We start from the raw sequence: 10,847 nt of genomic DNA, 5'->3' as shown, positions 1-10,847 counted from the left end.
GAGAATAACCCTGGCTGACAGTGAGAGTGACAGTGCCACCGATGGGGATGGACTGGAAGAGAGTGACAATCTGGTCGTGGGAGAAACCGAGGACATTGATGCCATTCGCGGAGACAAGAACGTTACCCACTGACAGAGTCCCCTCCTGTGCTGCTGGTCCACCCGGTATCACGTTCTTCACCTGCACCAAAAAAACTATGAATCAGTCTTCTATGCCGGCAAATAGCTACTCTTTTACCTCTCCTATGCTTACACTTCGTCCAACCCATACAATGCCGTTAGACTCGAAAGTCTTCTTTTTGCCTGCCTTGTGAGTGATTTTGATCAACCTGACTACTGTTTGAGGACCGGAGCATAAGGATACCGAGAGGAGGCTGTGCAGTCGAATCATACTTTTATCTTACACCACGAGTCTGTTCAACTTCGCAGAATTCAACCTTCACTTTAGTGGAATACCATCGCTTGTGTTGTTGGTCTGTCAGATCTTTTTATGTTGATACAGTTTCTTTAAACTTACAGAGGCTCATAAAGTCTTCAGAATTATGGCAAATCTTGGGTACGCTTTCTAGATATCCTACACAAGCACGATGGTATCTATTTCCAGGTTTCCGCGTTTTATGGATGTCTTCAGGGTCAATTCTTTAGATGGACAATGAAATATGCAGGCAAAATTGAGAAGCTGAAGAACTTTGCAAAAGTAAATCCCCTGGTATCTTCTGGTCTCACTGCACAACTGTCCACATGAGAGCAGATTGGTTGACCATTATACGAAAACTACAGCGATGAAACGCAAAACAGGAAAGGATTGTGGTAGAGGGATGAAATTCACACTATTTTTATGCGTATTTCTACAACAGTTGGTGGGCAGAAAGTAGGTTTTGCATGCTTTTTGGTGACGAACAAATTAAATACGATGATCTCATGCCTTCCCACGTTTGAAGATGTTGGTGGTACACAGGCAACTATGTTGCATCAAAAGGAAGGGATGAGGCCCGTATGGAAATTAATAAAATATTTTGAGGCAAAAAATGGTAATAATTAGTCCTCTTACCAAACATCGTCTCAATCTTCGAAGAAGTATTCAATAGGTTCTGCCTATCATTAAGCACACGAATCGGTAAGGCAGGTACCTAAATCCTCATTAAGCCGTAAATTTTTTACGTCACCGCACTTTCCCTCCTATTCTTCTAATCATTTCAAAAGTACAACAGCTAGAACTGCTAAGGTCGACACCCGAAACAATACAGAGTGATGACCACGTTGCCTATGTTTTGAGTCCTCCCAAGTCCGACGCCTATTTACGCCTCCAGGAAAAAACGCAGTCCACCACTAACCTATAAAAATGCGAGCTGTCCAATGTCGCACCAACTAGGAGGATAAAGGAATGATTGGAGTGCAAGGCAGAAGGTCGGAGATCCACGTACTTGTAGAAATCTGGGTTGACCAGGACTAGACCCTCCAATGATGGTGAAACCAAAGCCCTTCGATCCCTTCACTAAGACCGAGGTCACTAGGGGACCCCGAACCTGGGTGGCATCATCGGTAAACTTGTCAGAAGTGTCGGAGGACGAAGTTTGGTGATTCTGATGGTTGTTTTTGCCGCTACTACCGTTGCTGCTGATGTTGTCGGTGGAAGTGATAGAGGGGGCAGAACTACCCGCCGCCTGGAGACGTGCTGCCTCTTCGAAATCGGCCTCCGTGGGGGGCTCGTACTGCGTCTTCTGATGGATGTGGTCTACGTAGAACAGACCATACTCTGGGTGATCAATCACCTCCCAGCCGTTTGGTAATGCTATTGAACTCAGATCTCTCTGCTGCTGCTGCTGTTGTTGTTGTAGCGGCTCCTGCAAATTGATTGAGAATATTATAGCTCTTGTGCATTAAGGAAATTTCTGACCTCGAACTAAATAGGTGTTTAGGTGTGTATTTAAACCATAGTAAGCACCTCTTTGCATGCAAATATGCGCTTAAAATATCAGTGAGGGAAACGCATATTTGCCATGACCAAAAAATAGAGGAATCTACTCTTAATTCAGACGACACGTCACCTAAGAAAAATTGTAGGAGCTTATTGTTCGCATTACCATTGAAAATTACCAAAATTGTAGTCAACACTTAGGGCTACGTGGTAATACCACGAAACTCCCAAGTTCTAAAAGGTTGAGTAGAGGAATAAGCATAAACCAAACCGTACTTAAATCTAAATCCAAGAATAGTCAGGCGCTCACAGGAATGTTAAAATTCGATGTGAAAGGTATGAAAGAGGGAAGGAAAGAGGTAACCTAGGTCGTGGGCAGATGGGCTTACCTCGGCTGTACGCGTCAGTTCGGGAGAAGCGGCGGAGTGATCGCCACCAGCGCTGTCCTTCGCCTTCGTCTCTACGTGGAACGCCGTGGCATTTGCATCCGGTCGTGGAGTGCCGTAATGGTTGCCTAGAGGCAACACGAGCCAGAAAAGACAGTCACACTTCTACGAAAGCACGCGAAACCTTAAGATCGAATTCGGACGTGACATTCACTAAGAAACCGTAAGACTAGGCCATCTAAACTAATTACTAATGTCCTGAATAATGTGTTTTCAGAGAAAATAGAATGCATTTGAGTGTTTTTCACTAAATAGACGAAAATCGTGCGGTCACACAGCAAAAAAAGGCTGGAACAGCTTTCATCGAGTGGTGGCGGGAAAATTCGTAGCACGCGAGGTGGAAAATCCTCCATAGTAAATAAGTAAAAGCCTGTCTAGTTCTTCGAAAGATGATTTATTTAGCTACCAGGAGGTTCTGGCATGCAAGGAGCTTATATCGCTTTTTAAACAAGAACCACTCGAGAGTTTAAACGTGGCATCGAGAAGATGAAATAAAAGGCTCTGAGATGTGGAAAAGCCGAACTCAGTTTCACTGCACAAGTTTTATCAAAGGAGATTGTGACGGCTCGGAAGATGCTGCACACTTAAGGGTTTGCAGCCAGCAGTTGAGGTTCTGGGAAATTACTATGAAATCGACTAAATTTAGAGTAAATCTTGATTAAGTGGAACTACGAAGCATGCTAACGCTATCTCGATACGAACAATCAGACGAACATTTGAAGACCAATTCGTACCTTTGTACATGCCACTTTCAAGTAGCTGACCAGACTTCTCCAGAGCCAAAAAACGCTCAACTCCAAGAAATTGATAGTCCACACCGTCCCTTTCCTCTGGTCTCGGTTCTCGTGTTGTGCCTAAAACGAATAAATCCGTTGGTCACTTCAGTGGAAAATCTATTTATTTGTAATACCTACAACACTAAATCGTCAAAGTTTCCTACCGTTATGCAACGTGCAATCAAAACTTCCGTTTGGCCCGGCACAAAAACAAACATCCGTTTTGTCTGACAGTAAAATTTAAAGCCGACACAGAAGGGGAAGAGAAATTACGATAGCCGCTCTCAACAAAATTAGTATTTTTTGTAGCAAGCGGATCTTGCAGGAAACTGGCGCAAAGTAAAACACTGGAGTGCAAGAGCAAAACCACTTCTGTGTTCAGTAGAAATGTGGTCACTTACAAAATCAGAAAACCAGCGCAGATGAAGAAAACACTTAAAATTAGAACAGCACGAGGGCGACAGCTCAAGGCAGTGATAAATCCAGATTATTCTAACTGCTAACTTTACTATATTCCGAAAGGTACCTACATGGAACAACACGCTGATAAATGTTGTTTCGAGTAACCTCCTGTAGAAGAAACTCGGGTGTTCCAATGTGAAATTGGGCTGAGAGGAAACGGTTGAGTTGTGCACTTCCAGAAGGAATCGCAGAGGGGGAGATCAACTTGAGGAGAATACGAGGCCGTTCTCCATTTGAGTTGGCGTGGAAGAGAGTCTTGCAAAGTCTGATGGCGTCCAGGCGTGTAAATCCCGAGATTTGGTATTCTCCAATTTCGAGAATCACATCCCCAGGTCGGAGAATTGAAGGCGTCCTTTTAGGGGAGGTGGAAGAGGATGATATGATTGGGTGGTAGATCAGTTGGGCTGGATTGATGGTATTGCCGACGGTACAAAAAAGGCCGGAGTCGGAACCACCTTCAATGGGGAAAGGTACTGATTTCTCGGTGGAGGCTGCTGAGAGGAGCACCTCGTAGATGTTGGAATCCCATGATGCAGTTTTGTCCAAGTGCGAAATAGCCTTTAGTTGACTTTCGTCGGGAACACGAGCCGAAATCATGGGCGTTGCCATAAATAACCTAAGAAAACTAGAAAAAATACGATCTCTGGAGTATTAAATTAGGATATCAAGATAAGTGCGGAATAACTATAAATGCGCAAAATTAAGCAACCGTATAAATTTAGGAGTGTATTAAAACGGGTATGAAATGTTACCCACTAAACAGCTTGTACAGGGCTACGAGCGAATCCTGAGGTGCAGAAAACTAAGATACATAAAGTGTCTCAAAATAAAGTAGGAAACACAGGTATTCGAATATCCACCACACTACTTACTCTTGCAGACCTTTGAAGCAATACAAACTTTATCTAATTAAAAAATTAAATCCAGCGAGCAAACATGAGCTGAATGGATATAGTAACATATGTATTGTAGCACACTGAAGTAACCACCTGATGTCATGACCAAGATAAAGAAATGTAGAAACAAAGCAAGGCCGTATTCTTAAATGAATGAAAATAAAAAAATATTTAAAAAAAGATTAGCGCAACGGACAACAACTCCAACAACACATTATGATACAGAGTCCGAAAAAATATCATGAAAACAAGCAGAAACTATTTTTGAGCTTTTGAAAAGGAGACAAAAAAGGCTTGACGATCGGAATGTATGACACACAAAGAGAGGCCCACAGAAGCAAGCTACTTACTGTTGTAAACGCAGTGGTACACAGCACCAACCGCATAACCGGTATGCAACCGATCTTGCAATTCCGAAGTATCCCGTGTTACCTTGACTTAGCTAAACCAATTTGTATAAATTTCGGTCTAATACAGGGTTGACTTATTGCGCAAAATACGCAAGCTCAGCAAAGGATATCAAAGTATTGTTTAATATTTTCTAGAAGTAATTAGCATTAGAGCAAAAAATATCTTGCAAAGTTAATGCAATTAATCACACGAAAACGCATGCCTACTAAATGTTCGGGTTTATCTAACCATAAAACTTAATTGTTTAGATAGCGTTAGAAAGTTGCTTTGAGGCAATAGAGCTTATTTGGGTGGCAAACTACAGGATCGACACTTTAACGCCCCGTATAAACGTGCTACTAAGAACACATTTTTCCTGCATTCAGATTCTGCACTCTTGCTACTGACATGTAATACGATAGTGGTATATCCCTCGGTTCTGGTGAGGCGCCACTTTTGTATTTCGAATTAGCCCCCTTGTACCTCGCTGGGTGGGCTGGCCGTTTGGGTTATGCCTATACCCCAGACACCTTCATTGTGCTGAATATATATATTCTGCCCGAGTATTTTGTCTTCTTTCGTCTTCAGGGAGTCTCGGGACGCTACAACATAGTCAATTATCCACACTGGGGAGAAGTTTTCGGGCAAATTGCCCCATACATTATCGTTTTATCTTTTCCAAATTGTAGGGACGCCCTGTTCATACGAAGAGACGATTAAAATGGGAAAATGTTTTTTATTTGGGGCCCCATAGCTTGTGTAAGTTAATTTCATCATTGGTGTCTGGACCATCTATTATCCAATATTAGTGGATTAATGATACATCTATGTTATTATCCTCGGATATGCAGGTAGATGAGTGAACCTTTCGCTTTTCTATTTTTTAAAAATGCAAATCATGGGCTTTGATGATGATGCCCATCGGAATAAATAATACACCAATGATTATTTTGAGCACGTGTGTCAATTTGTTTGATTGCATCGGTTTCCACGCTTTGATTGGCCGTTGTTGGAGCTACTTATCACCCGATGTCTTTTTATATCCCCACTGTTACTTTTTTCCTGGTATTTATTAGTCGGTCTTTTTGCATTTATTGAATGCCAATGAAGCATGTCTGTGATATTTGTGGAGCGTCTTTCAATCGCCCATCTCGATTAACTATTCATCAACGTATACATACTGGAGAGGTAACTTGTGGGCCTTTACCGAGTTTTCATCTATCTTGCCATTGGTTACTATATTGGCCTTTCATTTCTTGGTTAGTCTTCATTATTTGCCGAAACTTATTGCCTTCATTCGCAGTGGCCGCGGAATTGGTGGCAGATTTCATACCAGAATGCAACTCTTATTCAATTTTTACTTTAGCGTCCTTTTAAGTGCCCTTGTGGACGAAGTTACATACGTCGACAGCATCTTTCTCGTCATGCCGCTACGTGCGCTGGTACTCCTACCACACCTCGGAGAAGCAAAAGTCTTCTGGACAAGTCATCTGATCGTATCGAATACTTCTGTCCTAAATGTAATCTTGGACAATTTTACAAAAAGAAATCTGTCTGGGCCCACATCTCTATCGTCCATGGGTAGGTTTCACCATTCTCGTCTGTACTAACTGCCCGTACCCCTACTCTCTCTCCCTCACAGCGATCGTCGGTTCAAATGTATCAAGTGCGATGCCGCATTTACAACAAACTCAAAGTTGGAACGCCACCAGAAACGACATCATGATGTTAAGTGCCAGATATGTGACACCATGCGGATGAGTTCTGCGCCCTCTGGGGGTATCTGCGATGTCACCGACGCCTCTGCCTCCAACCCTCCGCCCGATTTCAACGAACGCTTTGAGAACTTTAACGAACTGCGAAGGCATATCGCGAAACACCACCCCAATAACAGTGAGCTGATCCAATTTCCTCCCGCTCCTTAAACTCTGTGTAGTAAATCACTCAATCATTCTTAGAGTTCATCTGCAAGATCTGCAATCGTCGCTTCTCCCGCCGTGCTCACATGCTCGAGCACGAGTGGAGCCATGCACCGGTGGAGGAGAGGCGGATATTTGTGTGCACCCACTGCTCGCCTGTGATGCCGAATCCGGTGGCCTACACTTCGAAGCGGGGCCTCATGGCGCACATTCGCGCCGTCCACGTCAGTGAGTTGCGACGCTTTCCTTGTACGTATTCCTCCTGTCCTGCTATCCTTTCCACCAAGGTGAGCTAGATCGTATCCTCTATTACTCTTTTCATTGATAAACAAAAAATAGCTCTATGCTTTGAATTAGAGGTTTTTGGAAGTAATAGGCATTTCAGGAACATTTTACGTCTGAACGCTCACGTTTTACCGCTTTCGCTGTCATGCATGCGGCCAACCTAACCCTAGGTTTCAAAGCTAGCAGCGAAGTTGCTTTTAATCCAGTGATGTTGCACAGTGATCGATGTTTAAATGCTATTTTTCTTGCGTGATTGGATTTTCTCCTCATTTCGCCGAGCCTGTTCGTAGTAGTGGTGGATTTTAACCGTTTGACGGTTGGATCCCGGTTAACTGAGCGAAGGAGCATTGCATCATAGTTTGTCCCCAGGCAATCCACTCACTGTGCCACCCACACCTTCGAGACAATGCCTCAATTTATGGGGGCCATCCATACCTTGTGTTTGTGTGTGCGTGTTGGACTGTAAACCTGACCGTCTATTACGAGTCGCTCGACGAAAACCAAACAGTCATTACGATTGTGTTTTGTCCATTTATCTGGTAAGGCGCAACTGCAAGGTGTGCGAGAAAAGCATCTTCACACGAGACAACAAGTAGGGGTGACAGCACGCTCTCCAAAACTGGGAGGTGAGAGGACTAGTGCTTGTGTTAGGCTGAGAGAGAATAGTGCAGAGCCAGATGTAGCGTCGTTCACCTGTTCCCAGCTTCCGTACTTCGTCGATGGTATTTCGACATGTGGTGATTGTGAACTTTTTTTGGCAGTGCGAAATCACGTGGTCCAGTGAGAAGTTGAAACTGCGGTTGTTTGAGTGGTAAAGGAAGGTAGGAACAGAGGTGTCTTGTGCTAGGTGTTTTGCTGTCTTCCGAAGGTAAAACCTTTTGCAAATGTGCAATTTACAGCTGTCTCGTGTGTGCTTGGAAGAGTTTGAGGGATTGCCGAATGTGATGGGGATTGCTTGAACGAATGATTGGTGAAAATAATGTGTTTGTCGCAGTTAATCTTTGACAAACTGCTTTTTAAAATCGGGTATTGGTGAATGTATTTTGTTTATTCAGATGCCTATCATTTTACGGATTAAAAATAGTTTTATCTACTTAGGGTATTGCATTACTATATTTGTCTTCCGTTATCGTTGCGCGTTTTTCTTTACAGCAAAAGCTAAAACAACACCTGCGGCTGCACGAAAGAGAGTCTGGGTCGGAGGTTGTGCGAGTTTTTCAACGCCCATCTCTCCACCCGTCTCGCCGCGCTCATGCTTTAGCTCCGCCGCCACCGATGGCCACCTCCTCTCAGACAAAGTATGGAGCTCGGACACCGAGACCCAAACGACAGAGGTGCGTGCCTTTACGCGACCTCCAGGAATCCTGGGAAACGGATAGCCAAAGTAGTGTGCTCGCTCTCCTCCGCCAGTGAATTCCATTTCCTCTCAGTATCGCACATTTGTCTTTCTCGTTACCACTTTTTTAATGGTATTTTTATAATGACTGTTTTAAGCAATGTCTGCTTTTTAAGCTCCTGAAAAGGGGTTTTGTGGATTGGCCAAGGAAATTAGTCGTGATAGCCAGCAATTCACCTAACTTGCCTTTCTTGGGTTACTTTTTTAATATCTTACAGTGTAGTGTACATTGTGATATTCTGCATCATAATTGTAACACAGCTGCTGAACTTCAGAGACTTGTAACTGCGACGACCGACCCACTTTTGGTGGTGTGAGATTTCGCACTAGTCAGGAATGGAGGAAAAGCTTGCTCCAAAAAGTGTAGCAGAGGCCACGAACAACCCTGAATGCGCTTAAGCAGGAACCGAAGATGACCAGGCGATGGATGCAGCGCAAAGGGTGAGCTCCAAGTCACGCACAAATGACGCGACGTGTGAGACATTTCGGGATTTCAGTTCTAAGCAAGGTTAGGTATTACCTTACACGTTCTGGGGATGTGAAATGCTAAATCCTGTTTATAACGCACCTGGATAACACCCGGCGAAGGGATGTGACAAATACCAGACGAAACACAATCGAAGGCCACGCAGTTCTCCAAACCCCACCATCGCTGAGCCTCAGCGTCAATGCATCACCCTGGAACACTCGATAACAATCGCACAAGTCTTGCGAGAAACTCCATAAGATATGGACATGGGAATTGTATAAAGGTAGAATTCGAATTGCTACATCTGGGATCTAGTTCCGTATCGGCTTCGTGGTGCCGATTGCAGCAGCGTTTACAAAGGGCCCCTAACATCCTGCTGTACAGAGCTACCTCGACGGAGCGGTCGTACGCAGTGAAACTACACAGAATCGACTCGTGACGAAATTGAGCTTTGCACTATTGGCGTTTTGTTGACTTAGACAAAATTATGTCTTGACTCTTAAAGGGACACCGGATTCGTTGCAGATTGGGTGACTTAGAACGGATGGGAGTGGGATTGACTGTGTTAAAGCTCCTGGTTACTGTCCCTTGCTGCTTTAAAAGAGGTCTGGGTAATGCTGGAATTGGTAAAGTCCAAAGGAACGCGTTTTGTTGGGTTTTGAGGAAGGCATTCATTGTAAAGTTGAGAGATGGTAGAGTGTGGATTATCCACTCTGTTCCTACCACTGACTGATTCTTGGAGTTAAGAGGGCAAAAAACACTCTTCTACGATTGGCATCCTCCAAGTATCTGCACGTAGTCTCCAAAAGCCTGTTAGGGCGTTCCGCGGAATGCTTATTATCCTCATTCTCCATAATCCACCTCCTCCATTCTTCTGACTCGGGTGTGTCTAGTGTGATAATTCATTTTCCTCAAGTCGACGCCTTACTTACTGATTTACTGACTGCTTCAGGCCTGTCGAGGCGCAATGTTGGATTCAGGCACGCTGGTATCGACAGACAGGTCAGGTGACTCAGATACTCTCGGCAGTCGCCGACCCATCCCCATTGAGGCTGACCTCCTCGTGGCCTATGCCGTCCAACCTGACAAGTTCACTGGTTTTCATTGTCGTTTCTTTGTTCACCGAGTCAATGTCTTGTCATTGACTGCCTTAATGACAAAAGCCCAACTAAGAAATTTTCCAGTTGAGTCTGATCGCTTTTTCTGACAGTTTAACAGTTAAGCACAATTCACTTGTCTGGCTTTCGATAAGTCATTAATTCATGGAATTTGCCCAAAATGTTGCCCAAATGGCTTTTGTAATGCTGAGGTATTTACATAGCCCAGCTGCTTCGATCAAAGGTTTCATAGAGGATCGCTGAACAAGCTATAATTATTGCTAACTGATTTTACTGTCCCTCTCGCGTCTTGAGTTGCTACGTTAATCGGAGTGACTTTGGCGCACATTATAACGAAATTACTCCTATCCTTGCTGCAAAAGTAAATTTTAGTAAAATATGCATTGGCGACATAAGGAATAAGCTAAAGGACTACTGTCATGACCCAGGGGTCATGCTGCTAAATGAAAGTACTGTGATATAGCCTTAAGTGATACGTTACCAATAGAACTGGTTAAACATTTTGATGTATATGGAAAACTCGGTTCTTGAGGGCAATATGGTTTCTTGATCACCGAATTAAGCGTGAAAATCTCACTTTCGTAAACTGTTTCAAAGTAAGGAGTTAGTGATGACTTGTCAACCTTCATTGACTTAAACGTCAGGGCGCTACCTGCTTGCTCATTGAAGTGTTTTCAACGTTAAACTTCCTCATAAGTCTATGCCTTCCAATCGCATCTATTAAAAACCCACATCTGGACAATTTAGAAGTAGGCGATAGTTCCTGGTGCAA

General features: G+C 43.8%; 2 protein-coding genes across 2 annotated transcripts; one reads left to right on the top strand and one right to left on the bottom strand. All coding sequences in view use genetic code 11, as the record gives it.

The window, feature by feature from the left end:
* Positions 1 to 1,334: 1,334 nt before the first annotated feature.
* EGR_05061 (Membrane-associated guanylate kinase, WW and PDZ domain-containing protein 3) lies at positions 1,335 to 4,211 on the bottom strand (the record flags this gene model as incomplete). Its single annotated transcript, XM_024494310.1, has 4 exons — positions 1,335 to 1,844; positions 2,308 to 2,432; positions 3,099 to 3,218; positions 3,671 to 4,211. The coding sequence occupies 4 exons, from the start codon at positions 4,209 to 4,211 to the stop codon at positions 1,335 to 1,337; spliced, it is 1,296 nt and encodes a 431-aa protein (XP_024351259.1).
* A 1,504-nt stretch (positions 4,212 to 5,715) lies between these two features.
* EGR_05060 (Transcription factor IIIA) lies at positions 5,716 to 10,102 on the top strand (the record flags this gene model as incomplete). Its single annotated transcript, XM_024494309.1, has 6 exons — positions 5,716 to 5,739; positions 6,255 to 6,469; positions 6,531 to 6,781; positions 6,847 to 7,094; positions 8,245 to 8,426; positions 9,910 to 10,102. The coding sequence occupies 6 exons, from the start codon at positions 5,716 to 5,718 to the stop codon at positions 10,100 to 10,102; spliced, it is 1,113 nt and encodes a 370-aa protein (XP_024351258.1).
* Between the last annotated feature and the right edge of the window lie 745 nt (positions 10,103 to 10,847).

Source organism: Echinococcus granulosus (genome assembly GCF_000524195.1).
Source record: "Echinococcus granulosus chromosome Unknown EG_S00035, whole genome shotgun sequence".
Classification (NCBI taxonomy): Eukaryota; Metazoa; Platyhelminthes; class Cestoda; order Cyclophyllidea; family Taeniidae; genus Echinococcus; species Echinococcus granulosus.
Note: the sequence above shows the minus strand (reverse complement) of the source record. Positions and strands in the feature narration are given on the sequence as shown.